This window comes from Pristiophorus japonicus, chromosome 13 (genome assembly GCF_044704955.1).
Source record: "Pristiophorus japonicus isolate sPriJap1 chromosome 13, sPriJap1.hap1, whole genome shotgun sequence".
Classification (NCBI taxonomy): Eukaryota; Metazoa; Chordata; class Chondrichthyes; family Pristiophoridae; genus Pristiophorus; species Pristiophorus japonicus.
The window spans coordinates 134,932,177-134,958,174 of record NC_091989.1 but is presented as its reverse complement, the minus strand read 5'-3'; the positions used below and the strand labels follow the sequence as shown (position 1 = coordinate 134,958,174).

At 40.5% G+C, this 25,998-nt stretch overlaps 1 protein-coding gene across 2 annotated transcripts in view; it reads left to right on the top strand.

Annotated features, from left to right (window-relative positions):
• Window positions 1-25,666, top strand: part of heatr3 (HEAT repeat containing 3) — a 36,014-nt gene extending 10,348 nt beyond the window's left edge. The window contains exons 6-15 of one of the 2 annotated variants that reach the window (XM_070898029.1): window positions 6,842-6,982; window positions 7,880-8,172; window positions 10,609-10,699; window positions 17,238-17,383; window positions 21,295-21,377; window positions 21,469-21,605; window positions 23,530-23,618; window positions 24,417-24,560; window positions 24,967-25,143; window positions 25,347-25,666. In XM_070898029.1, coding sequence (XP_070754130.1) covers window positions 6,842-6,982; window positions 7,880-8,172; window positions 10,609-10,699; window positions 17,238-17,383; window positions 21,295-21,377; window positions 21,469-21,605; window positions 23,530-23,618; window positions 24,417-24,560; window positions 24,967-25,143; window positions 25,347-25,460 — 1,415 coding nt within the window. In that variant the 3' untranslated portion in view covers window positions 25,461-25,666. Of the gene's footprint in view, window positions 1-6,841; window positions 6,983-7,879; window positions 8,173-10,608; window positions 10,700-17,237; window positions 17,384-21,294; window positions 21,378-21,468; window positions 21,606-23,529; window positions 23,619-24,413; window positions 24,561-24,966; window positions 25,144-25,346 lie in introns of both variants that reach the window. The other variant, XM_070898028.1, reaches the window with a different exon arrangement.
• Window positions 25,667-25,998: the final 332 nt, after the last annotated feature.

The following is a 25,998-nucleotide window of genomic DNA, read 5'->3' as shown; positions in this document are numbered from 1 at the left end:
GATTATCAGGTCATTATCCCATTGCTGTTTGCGGAACCTTATGAACAATTTGGTTGCCTGGTTTCTTACATTACATCAATGACCACACTTCAAAAGGACTATAAAGTGCTTTGGGACATCCTGCAGTTGTGAAAGATGCTATATAAATGTAAGTCTTTTTCTTTTACAGATTACTCTGTCCAAGGCACACTGCACAAACGACCATCACACATACACAAACTAGGTTTATTTTAGAGATTTAGAGTCCTGTTAGAAAGCACTGTCTAAATGTATTCTCCGTAGTTGAAGTGGTCAGAGAAGTGTTGTGCTTTAGATTTTCTTTCCGTACTCTAATCTGATTCATGAGATTGCAATTTTTTATATTTGTTATGAATTACAAACGTTGAATGAATTTATGTCATTGTCAGTTTCTATGTCATTGTGCAGTGTTAAATCCTACATTTAAAGATTTTCCAAAATCAGTCTTTTTAAAAAAAAATATATATTCTGCCTCTTTTTTTCTAAGCCTAATCTTGATATCCACGCATATCTCGGGTAGGCAGGATGTGAGCTTATGAGCACAAATTCTGTCTGTGCTGCTCTTTGACTTGATGGAAAGTGCACTGTAGTGTGGGAGCAAGAAATCTGGCATCAACCAATCTTTCCTGTTTGCATTGATCATTCCAACCCTTCTCCGCAATCCTCGGTTTCGCTTTCTCTCAAGTTATTTTGCATCTATAAACAAAGTGTCTCAGATGCATGCTAAGTGCAAGACTTTTATTTATATATTAGTAGGTGTCCTGTGGTGGTGATCTATCAGAGGAATATGGTGTGGGTGGGGTGAGAAACTGGGGGAGGGGTGCACATTTCCAGTAAAAGAATTTGGAAAGAAGTTCATAAGAGACTTGCCCAGAGACAGCAAGTGCTTTTTTGATTGGTTCCTGGAAAATGAATAAATCTGTTTCCTTACCATTGCCGACTGATACAGACCCCACAGCTGGATAAATCTGTATTGTACAAACGATTATTTTCACATTTTTAGTGTAAACAGAAATGGTAGATGCTGTAACTATTCAGAATAAATTACAAAATGTGAAGATTCCACTTTGAAATTGGTATAGTTTTAAAAATTGCTGAATACAATAACCTGAATTGAATTTTTGAAGAAAATGAGCCCTGTAAAGTATTCAAGCATTACCTTGAGTTTATTGATTAAGGACTGGGGAGGAACAGCTAACTGAATGTATGACTGCATTAATAAACAAATTATTTAAATAAATATCTCCTACTATATATATTTTTCCTATCTCAAATTATCAAATTAAAAATTCATGCCTTACCTTACTTTCATATTTCAAATCGAAAATTGTTTGTTTTTATCTTTAAACTCACATGATTTCCTGATTTATTGTATGATTTTCTATTGCTTGGAAATGAGGTGAGGGATCTCGCTTACAAGCATCACATGCTGGCACATTCAGTGAACGACATCCTAAGAAAAATTTATTGTGGATGAAGTTCAAAAGTTCATGATTTATATAGCTTTGAGATAATTTGCTTTTATTAAATTACATTTGTCTATTGTATTACAATTTCATTATTTAATAAATTTGCTGACTAGTTTACAATGAGGATGGGGTCTGATAGAACATTACATCACGGACTGAAGAGAGATCCTGTGGAGGCAGAAGAATAAGTCCAGTAACTTGACAATTAACAGGGGTTTCTGGTCATATTTTCAATGTATGTCCGAACAATTTACTTGGATAACAAGGCTAGCAAAATCACTCTCAAAGGCATAGGGAATCCATATCTAAGATATGAGAAGCCAAAAAAGATTTAAAGTAAAGATGTGTAGTAAAGATCCAAAAATGTAATAATAGGATTGAATTTTTAATTTCATCTTTTTTGGGCCTTGATTTATCACATAGGATATTAATTGGCTGTGCAATGAGACAATGTCTCACACAAAAGGGTTTTTTCCCCATGAAACTTCTGATGGTTAATTGGAAAGCCACTGCAGTTCTGATGTAATTTTAGATGGCTTGCTTTGCTACATTTTTTGTGGTGATTACAATCATAGCTGTTTACAGTACAGAAGGAAGCCATTTGGTACATTGTGTCTATGGGCTCTTGCCCAGAGCAATCCAAAATCCCTCTACTCTGCCCTGTATCTTTCGCTGCTTTAAGTGGGGTGGGGGGTGGGGGGGGGACCTTTTTGTCTTTGGTTTGTTGTATCTTTGAATATGGAGTGAGGCAGGTATTACAATATAATCCTACCCTTTGCACTCATCAATTGAAGCTAAAATATGATGTGTATCTGTTTCAATTTGAAAAGAAACTTGAAATAAACCTCTCAGTTCTTTTGTGAAATTAAAAATTCTCTTGTGGATCTTACCAAATATTTCTCTTTGAATGCAGCTAGTTTTATTTATGGATGCATTAAGTGGAATGTAAGAAATTGAAATGTGACCTGGTCAGATTTGGTGCCATCTTGTGGTGTAACGCGTAATAAATTGATGCAAATTGTCCACACTGGAAAAGCTTAGGAGAGCAATAAAAAATAGAGGAAAAATAAATACAGCAAGTCCAAACAATGGCATAAGTACTTTTTACTTGTGTTCAGGTGATTTTATTTAAAGTAACACAGTCCTATAACAGTTTGAAGTTATCAGGACCCATTTACATGTTTGTGGCATCACAGCAATCAGTCTTGGATATTGTGAACATGATGTTGTGATGTCAGTCAAGGCAACCCCCTTAGAGCATATCCGCTCTTTATCATTGGTGTCTGTGAAATCTCTCTGTTTTGACACTAATTGGCGACTGCTTATTTGCTTGGTCTCCACTGGGTGTTTGGTATATTTTAGCAAATACTTGTGTGGAAGGAACGTTGTTTCCGATTGTGTATCTAAACAGAAAAGCATGCACACTCAGGGTGGCTTGGGGGTGGAGGGGAGGGGTGATGATTGGAGTGAATCCACTCATGTTTACCAAAGTAAGTAGAGGATGCTTTATTTTAGAAATATTACTGTTTAAAAAAAAAAATAATAAACACACGGGAGTGATCTGTGGATAAGTGCTTATCTATTGTTACCTTCTATTAATCATAAAATGTATAATTCCAACTCAGTTGTGGGTTTAATATCTTTCTTGTGTTGTTATGACGATTAATGAACCACCAGTTGTTTGGATTGCATTTCTAGGTCGACCTGAATCTGAATTCCCAAGTGAAGCAATCTAAAATACATTGCAGTTTTTTTTTATTACAATAATTTCAGCAGCCCACTGTAGAACCAGATCCAACTTCTTATCTTAATTACAAGTCAGTTAATTGGTCATGTGTTGCACAAACCACTGCCAGAAATATCAAAATACTCAGTGCTGGCTGTGATGCTGTTAACCTTCAGGCCCACTATTGCCATTAGCAACATCACTTTGTTACAAGCTATGCTTGGTTGAATATCTTTTAAAAAAAAATAGAAACCTCTACGTAGATTTTTAAAAGTACAAGTACAACGTCTGAAATCCAGAATCCTCGGGACCGAGTCGTACCAGTTTTTGGGTTTTGCCAGATTTCAGACAAGAAAAACAATAGTCTGAAATCCAGAATCCTCGGGACAGAATCTGCGCCGGATTTCGGATCTTGCTGATTCTCCGTTCCTCGCTGCTCGCCGACTCTCACCGTCCGACGATTCCCTCTGCGGCCCCCCAGCGCTGCGTTTTTTTTACCGGTTTCCTCGTCCCTCCCTGCCCGATGTCACCATCTTGATCGCCTCAACAATGCCCGGTTTTCGGAATTCCGGATTCGGGAAGTTGTACTGTACAGGTTGAACCTCCCTTATCCGGGACTCTTTTATCCGGCACCACCCCTCGTCTGGCACCATTCCCGGCCACCAGGTGGCGCATGCGCAGAACTCCGACATGAACAAATTGAAGTCCTTCCTCGCTGCTGACTCCCGCAATCGCTGGCCTGACCCCGCGATCCACTGCCCCCGCCCACAATCTCTGCCGTATTCCCAGCCCCAAGCCAGCCAGCCCCGATATCCCCTTGCTCAGTACCTGTACCATCTAATTTAACGTGACCTCCCCTCGTCCGTCAAAATCCCTTATCCAGCACAGGCCAGGTCCCGAGGGTGCCGGATAAGAAAAGTTCTGTACTTTGTAAAAGGAGAACTTTTACAATGTTGTAATTCAGTCTGTAGGTACAGGTGACATTTACATACAGTTGAAGCTGCATTCTTGTGATTAACCAGAGTTATAATTCTTTAACTGTGTAACTTTATTACCAAAAGAAGTGACTAACTTTACATCAGTAGATTTCAGAAGTAATCTAATTGCTTTAGTTCCGGTGTCCTCTATACATAATCTTTGTGAACTTGTATGTTCACAGAACATTTTCTACCGGCCCCAGCTCAATCAAATGTGAGCAGATAATGCAGATATTGCAGACTGGGGCTTAAATACGTGTCCCTTTCCCTTTGAAGGACATTGAAAGATATTTCTCATGAATCTGGTCAATTACATCAATAGGATTTAAAGCATAGATTGTTTGTTGCTCCCGGTGTATCAGCCACTCCCAGTGACTAGCTTTGTCGCCTTCCTGGGATCCAGATTTTACCCGGATGTATTGTCTTTACTCACTTGCTGATCAATAGGGTAATGAATCTTCCATTCTGCCTGGATGATCTTGCTGTATGTCCTCTTGAATATAATTAATGACAACAGAGAAGAAAAGTAATTCACAATCCACAACTTGCATAGCTATGAAATAGTCCAGGTTCAGCTGGTTCAAATAATCAGATTCTGACTGACCAGGCAGTAAACAAATTAAAATGATCAACAAAATCCAATAAATAGACAATGAAAATATAGTTTATCATCCTGATTTGAAATATGGCAGATCTTTTTCGCGTGACACTGTAAATGTGGATTCTTTTCCCTCAACCTGGTTCAGCGAATTCACTGAGTCGAACACCGTTGCCGCTTATAACCAAGCAGACTTTATTCTTTTGTTTCACCGGCCGGGACTTATCAGACAGAAGGAATGCTCTCCCTATAGAGTGCACCCGCTCCCTACGGACAAGTGCCGTTACATTGTAAAGGCGCAACGGTTATACATTTCAGTACAAGATACAATTAGAGTGACATTCAGTTCAGCCTATCCCCTTTGATTCCTCCTTCCCTTTGTCCACTCGTGAGCCGACATCTGTATGGGCTGTTTTTACATAAAGGAGCCTTTCAGAGTCTTTCTTGTTTCAAGTTTACTGGTGTGACTTAGCAAGACCTTGGAGCTAGTCTGTTAATTGTATCAATGTTGCAACATTTGCAGTCTGACATTCTTAAGGCTATTCCTCTGTTCAATTCCACAGTCCCTATACATTTTCCCACATTCTCAACTTCAATGTCTGTATACATTCTCATTACGAAACCCTCCACCCTCCCCGAGAGAAGTCTTCGCCATTCAGTTAATTTGGAACTGAAGAGAATGTTACTCGTCTTTTTCTTGGTCAAATATCCCAGTAAGCCTTCTGGTCAAGCTCCAGTATTTCAGCCTGAATGACGCATTGCTCCTGCACATTATAGCTCCAGTATCTCGCTTTTGCTGCGGACTCGTATGCTGCTTGGCAAAGGCTGCAGGTGTTGCGTGGGTAGTGTTACACTGTCTGAGCTGGCCCCTCCAACAAATACCTTGCATGGTTAGTCCAGTCTGGTACCAGTTGCTGAATACTGTATGTGATCTTGGCCAACAGTTATCTCCACTTGTTGACCGCTGCCTAACTGAAGCAGTCACACTCTGTGGGAAGTGCACTGTACTTCCAGTTCGGGTGCTGATTTCATGACTCCTAGTGTCCCTCCCAAGAACAGGCAGGACACTTAATGGCTGCCTCGTCATGAACAAGATGTGGTGTGGAACTATTTTAATGCAACATTCAGCGTCTGTAACTGACCCATGGTGACTGCACTGGGAGGTGTGCTCTCTCTGTGTACTTACTTCTGCACAGGCCTCCTTGTGGGGATTACCGAGGGGAACCTTTTCTAGTCCTGCTTAGTTTGCACAACGTGGGCTCCCTGGACAGTTGGATGTTGAGTGAATTTTAGCAGGTGACATGACACTGCTCCACACACCTCTACTGACCTTGGAGCCAAAACAGCAGCCCCCTGCCCTGAGGCAGCCCGGCTCACTGGCTCTGTTCAGGTGGGTGAAATCTCTGATGACGTATAATGCAGGAAACATCTGCCGCCGCTGATTTAGCACACGATGGGCTTCCTTTCCCAGCTTTGACCTCATTTTTAAGTAGGTTAGGCATAACTTCCTCATTTAGATCATTCCCGAATAAAACTTCAAATGATGCAGCTGCTAAAATACCCGTTTTATTTTATAATGAGCCCAATTCTGGCCCCATCCAAATTCCACAGAAGCACATTTGCAGCAAAGCGGTCACTGGATAGCACTTGGAACGGAGAGGCCCAGCTGATTTCCCTTCGTGAATCCAAGAGCACCGAGGGTAATTGCAGCATTCTTATTGCCACCTTTCCCAGATCAGCACAGACAGAGATTGAACCTGGATCCTAGCTGACATGTATGGCTCTGATACTGTCTCAATGCGAGTGCTAAGCTTTGGATTCAGTTCTGACGTGGTTTAATGCTGTGAAATCTCAAGACCGGTGTTAAAGGAACAGTGTGTGTACATCTAGATTCAGAATCTGACTCTATCAAACCACACTTCCAATTCACATAATAACTGTAATGATGTATAAATGAGTATGACTCTTGTAGCCACAGCAGTTTGTTTATATGTTAACTTTTCATGCACGAGAATAAATATAACTGAACTGGATTTGATGCTTCCATCCACAGCTTATTGTTTACAGACGATCACCGAGGACAATGCCGAGCTTTTGCCATCCTTAATTCCCTCAACCCTCCAAGTGTTAGAAATGGTGCTACTGTCCTCGGAAGATACCACAGAACATCTGCTGTTGAGGACGCTTGTAGCAGGTAAAATGTGCAACGCAAACTGAAATCCTCCAAGTCATATGTCCAAGAAGAGAAATCATTAATTTTGTTTATCTGATTATACTTTGAGTTATTTGGATGTAGATTTACTGCAAAAAGCCTGGTTGTAAATACATTTTAAAATATTGCAGGTCAAAATAAGTCTGTACAATATTTGAGAAATGGTCTTATCTGTAAGGGTGCTGCTGGATGGGGGGGGGGAATGGAGAGAGGGGGGAGTATGGGGGGGGCGTGGGTGGAGGTGGAGAGAGCGGGGAGGGGGGGGGGAGTATTATGACTGCTTCAACATGGCATCCTTTTTTCAGGAGTTGATTTGAATTCTAGTTTTATATTTTATTACAAACAGCTTTGAGTAAATGACCATTTTTAATGAAACCAGCAAAATCATTTACTCATTTCAGCAAAGTAGAGACACAAATAATGACCAAGAATTCAATAGTAGATTAACAGTATCTATAAAATACATCTCCATTATGAATTTCCAAGTGACATACCTTGTTGATCCTTTAATTTCAGAAAATCTTTTGCAAATTCTTTGAAAATAAACTTCGGTTCACAGCTTCTAAAAAGTTCTGTTTTTCATTGATGCTGAATATTGCGAAATGGATAAGAGAAATTTGCACAATTCATTCTCTGCATACATATGTTTCAGTGCAGTGCTGTTACCACAGTCCACAAATTGTAAATTGTTAATAAAGAAAGTAAGGTGTAATAGATACAGTACATTGCTAGAGGCAATGTAATTATTATGCTGTACCAATTGTGGGTGGTGAGGGGGAATGGTGACTTGTGGTTTGAGGAGTTTCTAATCTGCAGTCACCTGGAGTGCCTTGGTTTATCACGTACATATTTATGATTGTAAATAACATTTGCCTTTAGGTACTGTATGGAATGTGAAGAGTCTTATACCTTCCAGCAGTCAGGCAGACACAATAAATGCCGTTATAAGGATTCTTTCAGAAACTTTGGAGAAGAACGCTAACCAGATTATTCTGAGACTCCGGGAGGCTGCCTGTGCAATGCTAAAGGTTGTGGCAGAGACCGAAATGGAGGAGGAAATGATTGATGCAGGCGGGGATGTTACTTCCAACCTAGAAGATGGAAAGCAAAAGGCTCCACATAAAGGAAAAGCAGGGAATATGAAAAATGATGACATTTCCGACCTTCTACCAGTAAGTGCATAGTGAAGGTAGTCCTAAAAATGCTTTAAGTCTTATTTGAGATTATTTAAAAATCGAGTCCCTGTCCCTCTGACATTTGTCTGGCCCCTTTTCATCCTTTTTGTTACATTACCCGAGAGGCAACCCATATTGCTTCAGCTCATCATTATCTCAAATAAAAACAAATATATTTTTCAGGCATGTTTATAGATTAAGTGTAGGTCTATTCTCCAGTCATATTAGGTTTCTTTTATTTTTTTGGTAATGTTTTCTTCAGGAGAAAGGAGGGAACAACAGTATAGCACAATCGACTCTTGTTAAATTGTTTTCCATTTTTTTTATTTATTTATAGTTTTCCGTGGCCCATTTTTTTGGCATCTTCAACATTCATTTCCAAAATACAAACCTTTTGGTGTTTTTTAACTTGTTATATTTTTGGCAATTGCTGAAATTTTGGAGTCATAGAACACACTCCATACAAGTTAACTGGAATTTGGGCTACAGACACGGTGGAATATCTGGAAAGAAAGAGAGACTTTCTTTTGCATTTATATAGCGCCTTTCACGACCACCAGATGTCCCAAAGCGCTTTACAGCCAATGAAGTACTTTTTTGAAGTGTAGTCACTGTTGTAATAAAGGAAACGCGGCAGCCAATTTGCGCTCCAACAAGCTCCCACAAACAGCAATGTGATAATGAACAGATAATCTGTTTTGTTATGTTGATTGAGGGGTAAATATTGGCCAGATCACTGGGGATAACTCCCCTGCTCTTCTTCAAAATAGTGCCTTGGGATCTTTTACGTCCACTTGAGAGAGCAGACAGGGCCTTGGTTTAACGTCTCATCTGAAAGCCGCCACCTCCGACAGTGCAGCACTCCACTGGAGTGTCAACCTATGTTTTTGTGCTCAAGTCCCAGGAGTGGGACTTGAATCCACAGCCTTCTGATTCAGAGGCAAATGTGCTATCCACTGAGCCACAGCTGACACTGATCTAACGCAGTTGAACATGCTCTGGGAACAATAAGTATGGTACATTCAAATAGGTATAGCTTTAGGACTTGGCCTTTACCCTGGTAAGTAAACATGAATGCTTTGTGGCTCGCAGTGACACACTTTACGGGTCAGTTGACCATTTAAAATTCCTCATGTATGCTGAAATTATTAAAGTAGAATTAGATAATCATTGTTCTAGTTAGTTTTCAATTGAAGTATTTTATAATACAGGTATACTTGTATCCCTCTTTGGTGATCTGTCTCAGCATTATATACAGCACAAAAACAGGCCATTCAGCCCAACCAGACCAAGCCGTGCCGGCGTTTATGCTCCACTTGCGCCTCCTCCTGTCTTTCCTCATCTAAATCTATCAGCATAACCCTCTATTGCCTTCTCCCTCATATGCTTATCTAGCCTCCCCTTAAATGAATCTATACTATTTGCTTCAATCACTCCCTGTGGTCGCAAGTTCCACATTCTCAGCACTCTGGGTAAAGAAGGTTCTTCTGAATTCCCTATCTGTACTGTCTTCCTCCAGCTGGAAGAGCAGTGTGGTAGATTTCAACATTGCGCCTGCTCTGTCAGCAAACAGAAAGCTGAACGATAACTCCTTGTCGTAGTCTTCCTTCTCGTCTTCCCTTCCTTCACTCCTCTGCAGCAAACTGAAAAACTGGCCTGACATCACTCATCACACATCATATTTTATCCTCCATACCACAAGAAGTAGTTCCTCTGGGGTATCCATTCTTAATATACTTCTTTTAAAAGTGCAAACCGGTGTTGTAACCAGTAATAGATGGGAAACTGATACTAATTTTAATTGCATAACTAGATAGATGCTCGAGTTATCAGAAATCAGTCGAAAATGACAACTGACTTCTGATGACTCCAACATCTGCCCAGTTAGGACATTGTCAAAACCACTCATTTGTGCTATATCTTCATGAGCCATTCTAAGCTATGAGCTTTTCTACATAAACCAAGCATAGATGTTAAATTTCTACTATATAAAATATCTACAGTACTCGGAGTCTGAGACAATATCTGTATATTATTGCCATTTTGACGCCTTTAAGACAATGTATGCTTGATTGCAAATGCCATTGCATCTGGGGCAGAATTTGGCACAGGTTATTGCAAGCAAAAGCCCAAACTCATTTCTTTTGAAACTTACACAAGTGCAATACATTATTTTCAGGCTGAGAAATTATAGGCCGGAATGGCTTTAAATTACTTCTCTGCAGATAATCTTTTCATTTTGAAACTACAGACCTATATTTGCCATTGACACTTGTGTAAAAATATTATATATGCTACACAGAGCATTGATGATATTGCCTTCAACCTACTTAATATTGTACAGTTGCAAAGTTTGCCTTGTCATTTGATTTTCAGTAGAAAAGCTAGAAGTGTTTATAACATTTTGATTGTTTAATTGTTATTTATATATAGGCCCGGAGTGAGGAGTTGAGGCATGCCACTGCTCTGTTAGCTGCTCAACAGACTGCCTTAGAGATCATTGTAAACATGTGTTGTTCAGAAGGTATGAACTGAAACCTAACTCTTTCCAAAATTGTTTTCATTCACAAATTATCATCTGTTTGGACTGACTTGTGTACCATGTGTTGTCTTCCTCTTACAACAGAAGATGTCTGTCATCCAGTAGGGGAAATCACAAGAACAGAGTTCTTTATAACAGAAGGGAACGGGAGCATAGTGGTTATGTTACTGGGCTACTAATCCAGAGTCCTGGGCTAATGATCCGGAGACTTGAGTCAAATCCCATTAATTAAATACATCTGGAATAAGAAAATAAAACTAGTAATGGTGACCATGAAACTGCCGGATTGTTGTAAAAATCCATCTGGTTCACTCATGTCCTTTAGGGAAATAAATCTGCTGTCCTTACTTCGTCTGGCCTATATGTGACTCCAGACCCAATGTGGTTGACTCTTAAGTGCCCTCTGAAATGGCCTAGCAAGTCACACAGTTGCCTCCCCACCTTCTCAAGGGCAATTAGGAATGGGCAATAAATGCTGGCCTTGCCAGCAACACCCACATCCCAAGAACAATTTTTTTTTAAAGTTCAAATCCGGGAGATTACACTTGAGGGGGAAGCAGTTTGTGCTTGCACGTGAGGGGCAGGAATACTGGTGGACTCCTCCACGGTGAGATGATAGCAAGCGCATTGTTCACAGGGTAGCAGTCATTAAGGAGGACAATTCAAAAGAGTGTATTGTTTTGGCGATTCATTGAATAAGTCACAGATAGGGGCAATGGAGGAAGAGATAAAAATGACACTAGGAGGTTAGAGATGTTGTCCCCAGCCCCCCCCAAAAGGAGTGAGCATGGTCACTAGGTGGTGATGCTTCTCTGTGAAAGGCATTGCAGAGAATCCCGAGGGAGGACATAGACTTTTTTGGAATAGAGCTGGAGGAGGTGAAGAGGAAGAGAGAGAACAGCCGGGCCTGGAAATGGCTGAAAAATAGTGGGGAAATCGGGTTGCTTAGGTCTGGAGTACCAGCCACTGTATACAGGCCAGTGGACATAGAGGGAGACCTTGGATTGCATGGGCCAGTGGCGGGGACCCAGGGGTGGGAAGGAAGATTCCTCGAGTTGGGGCTTGCTGAGAGGAGGCAACCACAGAAGAGAATTAAAAAAAAACCCTGAATATCATGATTGTAGCTGCTGCATTTCAGTGTTTTGGAAAACATTGTAGTCAAGACAACCATTGTTTTGATCACTTTCATTTTTAAAAGCATGAGGAGACAATTTTGTCTTTTAACTCAAGTATTTGTTTTACACCAAGAAGAGAAAATGTTATTAAACAGTAAATTGCAATGTTAACACCGAAGAATTGTTGGTTTTCTTAACCGAACTCACTGCATTGCTTGGTTAAGTCGTTGCTTGAACTATCTGAATTTGGATAGCATTCGTGCCAGAGGTTTTTTTAGTCAAGTGTTGCTGCTGTTAGTTTTTATTCTGAAATAATGCTGCACCCCGGTGGACAGATTGTTTATTGCATTCACAAGCTCAAAGCTGATTTGTAACAAGTTATTGGGGTCAAGTTTCGGCCTGAGTTGCTCTTATTTTTTTGGAGTAACTAGTTTAGAATGGAGTATCTTAGAAATTGCAATTCTCGGCATTTAATTTGCTCCAGTTCTAGTGAGTTAGAACAGTTTCATTTTAGAACAGATTTTTTTTTCAAAAGGGGGCATGTCCAGCCACTTGAGCCTGTTTTGCAAGTTTAAGCAGTGAAATCTTACTCCAAACTAACTTAGAATGGAGTAAGTGTAGATTTTTGTACGCTCAGAAAAACCTTGCCTACACTTAGAAATCAGGCGTAGGGAACGAGAGATGGGGGAGGGGGGTTTGGGGGAGAGGGAAGTTTACAAACATTAAATACTTCACTTTTACAAATAAACAGCCTTCATCAATAATAAATGATTAATAAATCAATAAATAAACCAATAAATCAATCAAAAAACATTAAAAATTAAAAATCACTCAATAAATAAAAAATTATTTCTACTCACCTACTGCAGCACCGGGGAGAAGAGAGAGGGGGAAAAAACGGGGGTGGGGGGAGGGGGAGGGGGGGGGGAAGAGAAAGAGAAGAACAACTGGGGTGGGGGGGAGGGGGGAAGCAGAAGAAGACGAAGCCGGGCCCCACCGAGGACTTCGGGCGGGGCCTGCACACAGCCGCTGCCGACGTCTCTTCAGGCGGGCCCGCCCCAGCGAGATGCCGGGTGGGCGGGCCCCGCTGGCGAGGTAAGATGCGTCCGGCCACTCGGCCCGGGATAGGAGTGACGTCCCATCGGCCTGGGATAGGGTCGTCGCTCGGGAGACAGAACGCGCTGGAAGGGTCGGGAGCTACTGCGCACGCGCGTAGCTGCCAGCACTGTTTGTGGCACAGGGCTGTAGCTCCGCCCCCAGCAGCTCCTGCTGCACCACGCCAAGCTAGAAACAGGCCTACAGCTGTCAGAGAATCGCGAGGTAAGTATTCGCGCAATTTTTATTCTACAAATTAGGCCGGCCTCTCCGATGTGCACCGTTCTAGCGGGAGTCCGAAACTTGAGTCCATTAAGTCAGAAAGTAATTGGACCATTTATTCTTCAAGGTAGATTCCTCAATTCCACTTGTTCTCCCTCAGGGAATCATCCAAATATTCTAGTGTGTTCCACTTTTTTCCCAAATCAGGCTGCCTCGTCTGGCAGAAATCGTATATCCTGTTCATGTAAACAAACTTTAAATGCTTTCTTGATTATTGCAGTCCTGTTTTCAACCATTGTTAAATTGTTAGAAACTTGAAAGAGCACATAGTTGTATGGAACTATTCAAAAACAAAAAGCTGTCTCAACTATTTCAGTGAAATAATATTAAAGACTGTTCGTGGGACGGGGAATGATTCGTTATTGGTTGGAATCTCATGCTCTCCATTTGCGTATAAACCGGGAGGTACATTAAAGCTCTTGCCTTCAATTTTTAAAAAACTTTTCTTTCCTCCCCATGTATCATGATACCACATATAGAGTTATTCCCTTGGCTTCAGCATTGTGACTACTATAAGGGTGTTACTACAGCATCTATATTTAATTGTAATTTTTTTTGCTTGTAAGAAGCCTTTGTCTGTCCATTCTTTGAATTAAAAGACAATCATAGGATTGTTTGCATTCATTGTCTTTTAAACATGAAACCAAAATATGAGATGTATGTTTTTTATGTAGATGACAAGCTCACCTTTTCTTTCACATTAGTTGTGTAAAATATATTCAGAATATTGTAGCTTTTGTAACCTTGCCCACCAAAAGCTCAATAGTTAAGAATAGTCTGTCCTTTTGAAGTAGCTGATTAAAACAAAACCAGTTCTACCTTGAATTTCTACAGCTTTGAGTGTATGCAGAAGCCTTTCCTGAGTAGTGTAGTCATGTGCTTTCTGGTAGTTTGGATACACTATGTTGTGAGATTTATCATTGTGCACTCGATACATCCCCCTCACTTTTTTTTTTAAAGTCAATGAAGTTGATTAGGCAAAATCACTGTTTACTTGAGTCTACAGCACAGACCCAGGCCATTCAGCCCAACTGGTCTATGCTGGTGTTTATCATCCACCTGACCCTCCTCTCACCCCTCCATCTAACCCTATCAGCATATCCTTCTATTCCTTTTCCCTCATGTGCTTATCTAACTTCCCCTTAAATGCATCAATGCCATGTGGTAAGGAGTTCTTTCTTACCATTTTTTGGGTAAAGACGTTTCTCCTGAGTTCCCTATTGGATTTATTGGTGATGATCTTATATTTATCAGTGCTAGTCAATGTTTACCTGAATTTTTTTGGGTGTGTGCAGTCCCTTTAATGGGCTGTGCGGCCCATTCAAAGTTTCACGCACACATTTGAAATGATGCATTTTGGTAGGAATCAGTGGGGATGTCGCACTTTATCAGGGAGGCTTTGAGGGTGTCCTTGTAATGTTTCTGCTGCCCACCTTTTGGCACATTTGCTGTGGACGAGTTCCGAGTAGAGCGCTTGCTTTGGGAGTCTCTTGTTTGGCATGCGAACTATGTGGCCTGCCCAGCGGAGCTGATCAAGTGTGGTCAGTGCTTCAATCCTAGGGGTGTTGGCCTGGACGAGGACGCTAATGTTGTTGCGTCTGTCCTCCCAGGGGATTTGTAGGATCTTGCGGAAACATCGGTGGTATTTCTCCAGCGACATGAGGTGTCTACTGTACATGGTCCACGTCTCTCAGCCATACAGGAGGGCAGGTATTACTAAGGCCCTGTAGACCATGAGCTTGGTGACAGTTTTGAGGGCCTAGTCTTCAAACACTCTTTTCCTCAGGCGGCCGAAGCCTGCACTGGCGCACTGGAGGCGGTGTTGGATCTCATCATCAATGCCTGTTCTTGTTGATAGCCGGCTCCCGAGATAAGGGAAGCGGTCCATGTTGTCTAGGGCCGTGCCGTGGATCTTGATGTCTGGGGGACAGTGCTGTGCGGTGAGGACAGGCTGGTGGAGGACCTTTGTCTTACTGATGTTTAGCGTAAGGCCCATGCTTTCGTACGCCTCAGTAAATACGTCGACTATGTCCTGGAGTTCAGCCTCTGTGTGTGCACAGACGCAGGCGTCGTCCGCGTACTGTAGCTCGACGGCAGAGGTTGGAGTGGTCTTGGATCTGGCCTGGAGACGCGGAGGTTGAACAGCTTCCCACTGGTTCTGCAGTTTAGTTCAACTCCAGCGGGGAGCTTGTCAACTGAGGTTGAGCATGGCAGCGAGGAAGATTGAGAAGAGGGTTGGTGGATGCAAGTAATGCTGTAATTAAGGGATTCAGATGACATAAACAACAAGAACGAAACTTCGTGAACTGTGGGAATTATCTGAATCTTGTCATCCCCTCCTTAAAAACCCACCTTCGACCCCTCAGTCCTTGCAAACTACAGTCCCATCTCCAACTTTTTTCCCCACAAGTCCTTGAGCGTGTTTCTGCCTCCCAAATCCACACCCAACTTTCCCATGAGTCCATGTTTGAATCTCTACAGTCGGGTTTCGGCCCCACCGCACCACCAAAACAGCCCTAACAAAAGTCACAAATTATATTCTCTATGACCATGGTGAATTTTTCCTCTTTGCAGCCTTTGATATAGGCAACTGCACCATCCTCCACCAACGCTTCTGCTCCATTGTCAGCTCACTCGGACTGCCCTCACTTGGTTTCATTCTTATTTGTGCAACTTTAGCCAGACCATCTCAAGGAATTGCTTTTCTTCCCGCCCCCTCACAACCATTTCCTCCGGAGACCTCTCGTGATTTATCCTTGGGACCCCTCTTCCTCAACGATATGCTGTCCCTTGGTGGCATTATCTGAAGACATGGGGGCAGCTTCCACAAGTATGTTAACAATAACCAGCTTTACCTCACATCCCCTCTCTTGACCCGTACACGGTCTCTGTGTTATACTGCTTTTCTGGCATCCGGTCATGGATAAGCTGCAGTTATTTCCAGTTTAACAACAACTTGCATTTATATAGCTGCTTTAATGTAGTAAATCGTCCCAAGGCGCTTCACAGGAGCCATTATCAAACAAAATTTGACACCGAGCCATAAAGATATTCGGACAGCTAACCAAAAGGTTAGTCAAAGAGGTAGGTTTTAAGGAGCATCTTAAGAGGAGAGGCAGGCGGAAAGGATTAGGGAGGGAATTCCAGAACTAGGGGCCGAGGCAGCTGAAGGCACGGCCGCCAATGGTGGAGTAGTGAAAATCGGGAATGTGTAAAAGAGCAGAATCCAACGCCATAGTTTCCCTTCACACCCCCCACAAACTCCATACCTGGCCACTGAATCCATCCTCCTCCCCAGCTACTGTCTTCGGCTAAACCAGACTGTTTGCAAACTTGGTATCCCATTAAACCCCAAGCTGCACTTTTGATCCCATGTCCTCTTCAGTAACACAAACAATTACTTCCACCTACTATGAGATTGTCTGCCTCTGCCCCACCTCAACCCATCTGCTGCTGAAACCCTTAATCCTTGCAGTTTTCAGCTCAAGACTGGACTATTCCATTGCTCTATTGACTGGTTTCCCATCATTTAGCTGTGATTTATGCCAAAGAGAAGTTTTTCACAGTTATCACTGAGACATTAACTATCCGATGAAACATTCCTCCGTGATAGTTCTATCATCAGAGACAACACACTTTCAATAACCCAATTTGTGGACATGTATATTAATGTTTTAAGGAGACTTGTCTTCGGGTAATATTTGATCTAATTAATTTCTGAATGCAGGAAACAGTATTCAGATAGATTCTTAACCACATGTGTGGACAAATCTTGAGAAGTTAATTTGTGTTGGCTGGAGAGATGGATATAGCTGAAACCATTTTAAAATTATATTGTTCCTATTTGATGCTGCATAAAAATATAATACAAAAATCTCCCAAAATGTCGTCATCACATGGTAGACATGAAACTAATTTATTATGCACTTAAATTAAAGTCAATCACCAAGTGAATGTAATTAAACCATAAATGTAATTGTCTTAATTAATGTTATTGTTTTGGTACTTTTATTCCTGCTTGTACTTAGATCCTTCAGATGATGAATGGGAGGAAATGTCAAGCAGTGATGAAAGTGATAACTCAATGACAGAAGTGGCTGGGACACTGTTCTCTCCTCTCTGCCTGTCTGCAGAAGTCCTCTCTGGACTCATGAACTACCTAATTCCAAAAAAGGTAAACACACAAACCCTTTCAGCATGATTTTAGAATGATATTTCATTTTTTTTTGTAGTGCTTTCTGGCAGTAAAATAGAATCGTAATTTTTGTTCTGGATGTTTTGAATTCCTCCTAACTTAATTAACCTTTTGCTGTACTGTATGTTTTACTTGTTTCCCATAATTCTTTTTGTATTGTCTGCACAATTGATTGGTGGCCATTGTATTAAAGACTTGCCTTCATGTTTGGTAATATAAGTCTTGGCGGCATGGGGGTCAGATTTCACTTGAAACCATTCAGCTAAATGTTGACACAGGTAATGCATAAATACTGAAAGTAATAGGTTTCAGGACTAAAGCGTGAGCATGTCTAATGGCAGGCCCAAAAGTGACCTTTAGAAAGATTATAACTGCAGGTTGCATTGCAGGTTCCATCTTGTTCTTATCTACAACTAAGAAGCTCTTGATCATCATATGACGGGGTGGAATTATTTACAGAAGGGAATCAAACCAGTTTCAGTTAGCTACCTGATTAGCGTTACTAGCTCAAACAGTATAAAACTACTATTGATTGACAGTTAACTTCAGAATGTTACGTTGCTATCTGTCCTCAAGTAGCAAAAACCTATTTTGTGATTGCACGATAGTTACTATCATAACTGTCATCTTTACTTTCAGTTTAGGGTAGAGCAAATGCTTCCCTATATATTTCTGAACTAACAGTTTCAACATTTTGCTTGATGGCTAAAGTGAATTCAGCCCTCTCCCCCCCCTAAAGTTTTCAGTATTATACTTGAAGACAAGTTGGCATAAGACTTCAAAAAAATTGAAAGTGCTGTTCAGCCATTTTCCAATCATACAAGAGCTTTGACCTTTTCTTTCAAAGCAATATGCGTCTAATGAAAATGTTTAATGACTAGGCATGTTTGTCATTCAGCTAATGCAATTTAAGAGCTCGAGCCGACATTTATAACACTTATGTTAGGAAAATATTTTTCATTTTTTTAAAATCTTACACAAAACTGTCAAAATATTCTAATATTTAATCAACTCACCAAACAACCAGATTTAAAGGTTGGGGAGAGAGACTGGGGGATAATGGAAATGGGAAGCAAAGACTAAGAGAAGGGATAACCATCCGTGGCTAACTGAGGAAATAAGGGAGGGTATCAAATTGAAAACAAGCGCAATGTGACCAAGACTAGTGGGAGGCCAGAGGTTTGGGACATTTTTAAAAAGTCAGCAAAGAATGACCAAAAAAATGAGTGAGAGGGAAGATAGATTATGAAAGTAAAGTAGCACGAAATATAAAAACAGATAGTAAGAGTTTCTACAGGTACATAAAAAGGAAAAGAGTGGCTAAAGTAAATGTTGGTCCCCTGGAGGATGAGATTGGGGAATTAATAATGGAGAACAGGGAAATGGCAGAGACGTTGAACAAATATTTTGTATCGGTCTTCACGGTAGCAGACACTAAAAACATCCCAATAGTGAATAATCAAGGGGCTATAGGTAGGGAGGAACTTAATACAATCACTATCACTAATGAAGTAGTACTCGGTAAAATAGTGGGACTAAAGGTGGACAAGTCCCCTGTACCTGATGGCGTACATCCTAGGGTCTTAAGAGAAGTGGCAGCAGAGATAGTGGATGCATTGGTTGTAATCTACTAAAATTCCCTGGATTCTTGGGCTGTCCCAGCGGATTGGAAAACTGCAAATGTAACGACCCTATTTAAAAAAAGGAGGCAGACAAAAAGCAGGAAACTATAGACCAGTTAGTCTAACATCTGTCGTTGGGGAAATGCTGGAATCCATTATTAAGGAAGCAGTATCGGGACATTTGGGAAAGCATGATTCAATCCAGCAGAGTCAGTATGGTTTTATGAAAGGGAAATCATGTTTGACAAATTTGCTCAAGTTCTTTGAGGATGTAATGGGCAGAGTGGATAAGGGGGAACCAGTGGATGTGGTCTATTTGGATTTCCAGAAGGCATTCGATAAGGTGCCACATAAGAGGTTACTGCACAAGATAAAAACTCATTGGGTTGGGGGTAATATATTAGCATGGATAGAGGATTGGCTAACTAACAGAAAACAGAGAGTCAGGATAAATGGGTCATTTTCCAGTTGGCAAACAGTGACTAGTGGGGTGCCGCAGGGATCGGTGCTGGGTCTTCAACTATTTGCAATCTATATGAATGACTTGGATGAAGGGACCGAGTGTAATGTAGCCAGGTTTGCTGATGAGACAAAGATGGGTGGGAAAGCAAATTGTGAGGATCTGCAAAGGGCTATTGATAGGCTAAGTGAGTGGGCAAACATTTGGCAGATGGAGTATAATGTGGGAAAATGTGAGGTTATCCACTTTGGCAAAAATAATAGAAAAGCAAATTATAATTTAAATGGAGAAAAATTGCAAAGTGCTGCAGTACAGAGAGACCTGGAGTCCTTGTGCATGAAACACAAAAGGTACAGCAAGTAATCAGGAAGGCAAATGGAATGTTGGCCTTTATTGCAAGGGAGATAGAATATATAAGCAGAGAAGTCCTGCTACAACTGTAGATGGTATTGGTGAGACCACACCTGGAGTACTGTGTCCAGTTTTGGTCTCTGTATTTAAGGAAGGATATTGCAGGCTGTTCAGAGAAGGTTCACTAGGTTGATTCTGGAGATGAGGGGGTTGACTTATGAGGATAGGTTGAGTAGGTTGGGCCTATACACATTGGAGTTCAGATGAATGAGAGGTGATCTTATTGAAACATATAAGATAATGAGGGGGCTCAACAAGGTTGATGCAGATAGGATATTTCCACTCATAGGGGAAACTAAAATTAGGAGACATAGTCTGAGAAGAAGGGGCAGCCCATTTAAAACTGAGATGAGGAGAAATTTCTTCTTTGAGGGTTGTAAATCTATGGAATTCTCTGCTCCAGAGTGCTGTGGAGGCTGGGTCATTGAATATATTTAAGGTGGAGATAGATTTTTGAGCAATAAGGAAGTAAAGGGTTATGGGGAGCTGGCAGGGAAGTGGAGCAGACTCGAGGGGCCAAATGGCCCACTCCTGCTCCTATTTCTTATGTTCTTACAAGTTTCTCTCTATGGATTTTAAAATTCTGTTAGCATGTAGATACTGTTCAGATAAGACCTATGAAATTGAGATGTAGATTTTGTCTGTGAGTGGTTGGTTTAGAAAAAAGCAGATTTCTAAAAATCAAGGCTTGGAAACTGGAAAATTAGGAAATGTGCAGAGCCATTGCATGTAACTGCTGTATGTCAGGAAGTCAGATTTACTGGCAGTAATGAAGTCATTAACAAGAAACATTGATTAGTTTAGCAGTGTGGTGAGGCAGCACCATCTGTCAACCCGAGTCAACTCCCATCAGGTATTGCTGATCGATACCATACCTGCCTGCAATCACAACATAAAATTAAACTGGTATGAACGAATGTTAAAGAATAATGCACTTTGATGGGAATCAGTGTGATGCATCCTCCTTGGTGCCTATATCCTTGTCCTGAGTTTGTGTTGTCAAATTGCCTTTTCCAGAATATGGCAAGTTACACCACAACAATTATAATTGTGCATGCTATGTAGCTGGCATGAGTTGATGTGTTTCTCTTCCCTGGGGTAAATCTTCTACCAGCATAGAAATCAAACTGTTATCTTGTTATTGTTTCTCACTTGCTGTGTGAGTGTGAATCTTCAAAACGTTCACACAGAACATTAGTTAGGTTAATGTAAGAGTTTTTACATTATAGTCGTGAAACTGAAAGTAAGTTGTATGTACAGATCTGTTAAATATTTGGCGTAATGATGAATTAAGACCTGGCAGTGATGGGTTGAAAAGAGACATTGGTAGCTGCCTGGAAGCTGATAACTTGCTCTGTTTTTGGATAATGGTTGTCTTAACTGATAAAAATCCTTAGGTTCTGGAGAAGACTGAATTCACAGATAATGTTACTGTAGATGCATGCAATAAAAGTCCACCATGGCGACCTTTGATTGCAAAGTAAGTAAAAACCTAACATTGTACAGTAATTTAATTGAGCCATTTATAGTCTTCAAATTAGGATCTTTTAATATGAATTTTTTTTTTGTAGAATGAAGCGAATACAGTGTAGAGCTCTGACTTGCCTTCATAACCTTTTATCAGTGTTGGATGTGGAGGGGCTTGGAGGACCAGCTGCACTTCAGGCTCTTTCACAGCACCTTACACAGCTTATTTTCTCTGTGTCAGGTGAGTTAATTGGGTAATAACAGCTATAGTTAAGTACTTAATATTTCCAGTTTTGTCTTTTCCATTTTCTAATTCTAAATTCAGTATTGTGCATATTTTCAAAATATTAAACTCTGTTCAAGCAAACCCGTTCGTGTCTTGAGATGAATCATTACATATATTGGCTGTCATTAAAATTCCTGACAGTCACTAACCAGAATCAATGTCACATTTGCCTGTTGAAAGTCATGCTATCCTTTGACAAACAGTTTTTATAAGCATTTTATAAAGGGAACCTTTAGTCATTAATAATGAATGATAGGTAGCATAAAACCATTTTAGTCAAGTTTTTAAAAGCAAAGTAAAAAGAATAAAAGTTACAATGGGTTGGAGTTGCCGCCTTTGGGCGTAATCGGCAATCTGGGTGCAAATTGTACTTGAAATTGCGCTATTTTTCCAAAGTGAAATTACGGTTCAAGTTTCTACTCAAACTCATTTCCATAGGCACAAACATAAAATCTTCCATGAACCAATGCAATCAGGCAGCGAACAAGAACATAAGAAGTTTTTCCTTGCATTAAAATTATGGATCCAGTTATTTGCACTGTTACTGGTTCATTGGCTCTCCATTATCACATGACCTGATTGCTGATTGGTCCCCTTGGAGGATAAGCCACACCCAGAAGTTTCTCTGGAGTGTGTAATTGGAACCACCCAGCCCGAGTTCTGAGTGACTTTGCAAAGTGTAATTCAGAACTCCCCTGCAAGCAGTCACAGCGAGATAGAGCTGCACAAACCCAGCAAAAGCCTCCCAAATCCCAAGTGCATGCCTTCGCCCCCCGCCGCCGCCCGAGTTCATCCTCTTTCTCCTCCCCGCAGCCCAAGTCCTCCTTCACCCCCTCTCTCTCTCTCTCTCTCTTCCCCCCCACCCCCACCCACTGTCTCCCCTCTCCCTCTCACTTCCTCCCCCCCGTCTCTCTTTCGCGTTCCCCCCCCCACACCTCTCTTTCGCGTCCCCCCCTCACCTCTCTCTTTCACACCCCGCCCCCCTCTGTGTCTCTCTTTCGCCCGCCCGCTGCATCTTCTCTCTTTTTCTCTCTTTGTCTCTTTCTCTCTCCAATTTTTTCTCTCCCTCAGAAGGCTGCATTAATGCAAAGGCTGGAAGCAATGTTTCAGCAGCAGATTCTTCGGGGCCCCACTTCAGGTTCTGGTTTCGGGTCTGAGGAGTCTGCGCATGCGTGAGAGGCATCGGGGTGGAGTCCAGAGGATGCAGGCGCAGTGAAAATAGTCAGTGTAAAATTATTCCTTGACATATTTTGAGTTGTAACCTGGTGCCGTTTTATCAATACATCTGAAATTGGGTTTATCACAAAAAAGAAGCATTTTTAATCAGTGTTTAGTCCACCACCTGTGAGCAACCTGATTCATAATAACTGAAAGAACAGAACCATTTACTTTTTTCATTGGTGTACAGTATTCAATTTCTTTTTCTCAGTTATTTTTCTTAATATTAAAAAAACTTTAAAAGCATGCCGACAATGCTTTTGCGCCAAAAAACAGCATAATTGGAAGAGCCGCCTCGAATGGTCACTAGCGGGCCATTTAGCGGAAACTCACCGTGCTCATTAATTTAACCTGGGGGCATGGCCAGTTTTGTGGGCAGGGCCAGCTTCCAGCGCAATGGTTTTTAAACCAATGTCCGAGACCGCGGAAACTCCATTTATGTTCGACGTAACTTGCATTTAAAATTACTTGATCTTTTACGTTGGTTTGGCTGATTTTCGGTGCAAGCAGAAACTCTAGGCCATAATGTTGCTGTATAATATGAGAGCCATGCTGCAGTAAATTTGGATTGCTTGAGGTTCAAATGTTTCATGAGATTCAATTTGTTTGCCTCATGTAATTACTGTGTTTTACATCTTTTTTTAAATTGTATTTGATGCAGAGCTGTCAAAGGATTCAGAGTTTTTAGAGGCCGTGACTAGTGCAATAAGGTCATTGTTTCAGATAATGGCTTCCCAAAATCTGCCTCAAGTAAGACATTTTAAGTTCAGTTACTGCAGATCGAATTGTTGAGCACTGATTGGTTCAAAGGGTGTCTTTAAAAAGGGGTTTCAAATAAATGGTAATTTACAAATTGTAGCCATCGTTATAGACAGTTGAGATGCCAGATGTGAACTGGGTGTTTTTAAGTCGACAGGACTTGATTTGAATGACATAAATTTTATATGCATTATCTATTAAAAGTGAGATTAGTCCTAAGAGATTTTAAAACTCTGCTTTTCTTCATTCTAATATTCCTGAACCTTTTGTAGAGGTATGTTTCTGCTTCAACTTAATGTCAGCGCTAAAGTTGGAACAGAAGCACAGAGTTAGATGATCCATCTGATTCCATGTTACACTTGGGGAAATGAAAGTGTAACCCCAGCAGCTGCACTGAGGCAAAAATCCCAGTGCACAGGAATTCAGATGCCCAGCACAAAGTTATCTAAATGTGCAATGTTGTGGCATCACAAGGTTCATGCTTTGTAATATAGTTTAATATCATAAAACTAAATGGAATATAAAGGGAAAGGTAGTGAAGGTAGAAAGATTTTCTGTATTTTGATCTAGTTAATGAGCTTGTCTGGTATTTTGAAACTCGCCTAAACCAATGAAACAGAACTTACTATACATACTTTACAGTATTGGTTTATTTGGTTTAAATGCAAAGCTTAACTAATAACTATTTACGAAGTAGCAAAGATGAATGATATGCCAGTTAATACTTTTCCTTGCCCCGACTATTAGCACCCCACCTCATTCTGTCTCTCTTTCCTAACACCAAAGCAGTGCATGAGTGCGGAGCAGCTACTGTTGCTGTGTGAGGCAGGAGCACAGTGCGAAAACACCAGTGCTCGAGTCAATGTGGTTGCCATGATGGGAATTAGTGGCAATGTACTCGCCAAAGGAGATAACACAGCTGAAACTCTAAAGGTATGAGTAAAGAATATACCCATAATAAACCTGTATTCACAACTCTGTGGCTGACTTTAATCTAAATTGTAGTGACATGTTCAATTATGCATAAATTGCAAAAACAAAGATGTGCAAACTCTCCATTTCATAATTTATGCACCCACTATGTCACAGTATGAAAATTGGCAATTTACTGCATAATTAGTGGTAAATATTTATTTTTATATTTATGCAATTGAAAATGTTTCATCAGCTAAGAGTGCCCTTTGCAAAATATGTTGTCATGTCCACAGTTCTGCAGAACTTGCTTACAAAATCATTTAAAAGGTTTTCTTGCTTGTTTCTACAAATTGTTCATGCTATAGTTTGCCCACGTGTATATATTTTCTAACTCCCCATCTTCTCATGTGTTTGTTAATTCCAGATGATGGGGAATTTTTTGCTTCAAGTAGTCACTAAGGATTCCTCACTAGTGGTAGTAGGTGAAGCCCTGGATGCCATCATTGATGTGTTTGCTGATGGGAAAGAGGCAGACAAGGCAGCAGATCAGATGAAGTTAGTCCAGGCCCTGAAGTCCTTTCAACCAATTTTCAAATCAAGGGTAATTGATCTAAAATATACTATGGTAATAGTAATTAAACATACTACTATAAAAAACCTAAAGTTTTTAACCAAGGCTTTATAGTGCAGTGATTTATCTTGACGTTCTATAAAGTGGTTGTAGAACAAAAGTTCATAAAGATAAAAAATATTTTTTCCGCTTATTTTGACATCTATTTTTAATAGTAAACATCTTTTTATTAGATCCAAAAGGAAGGCAAAGGAAGCCTCACTCCAGATCAACGACTAGTTCTTGACAATGTGAAGACTAATCTACGGCGATTTATTGCCTACCAAGAAGCTTTAGCAAAAAAATAAGTAGACGACTACAAAGGCTGGTCTAAAGTACATCTGAAATTTGAATTTTCAGCTGAGAGTTTCTTGTTCTGACAATATTCAATTGTAAAACGGTTGATATTCAGTAATCAATTTTTAAAAACTTGAATTTTGCAGCAATTTTTTTACTCGTGAAACTCATTTTAACAATTAAAGCCTGGGCTGTTGCAATATATTTTGTTTTTAAATAATGCTGTTTGATTGTGATAATGCTGAAGGTAATTACTTCAATAAAAGTTTTTAAAAGCCAATTCATTTGTTTATTTTGTTGGAGTCAACAAGATGAAAAAGCAACAAAAATGTTCCCTACCCATAAGAATTAAATCACAACAGGTTGTCATAGCATGATAAATGAAGCATTTAGTGCAGGTGGCTTAATTGTCAATCAATATAATTCATGTAGAAGAAAGTTGATTGAATGTAAAAAGTTTCATTTATTCAATTTTATTCAGCTCTATTTCAGATACAATCGGTTGGCCAACTATCTAACAGGGAAAATCATCAGGGACATTTAATCCTT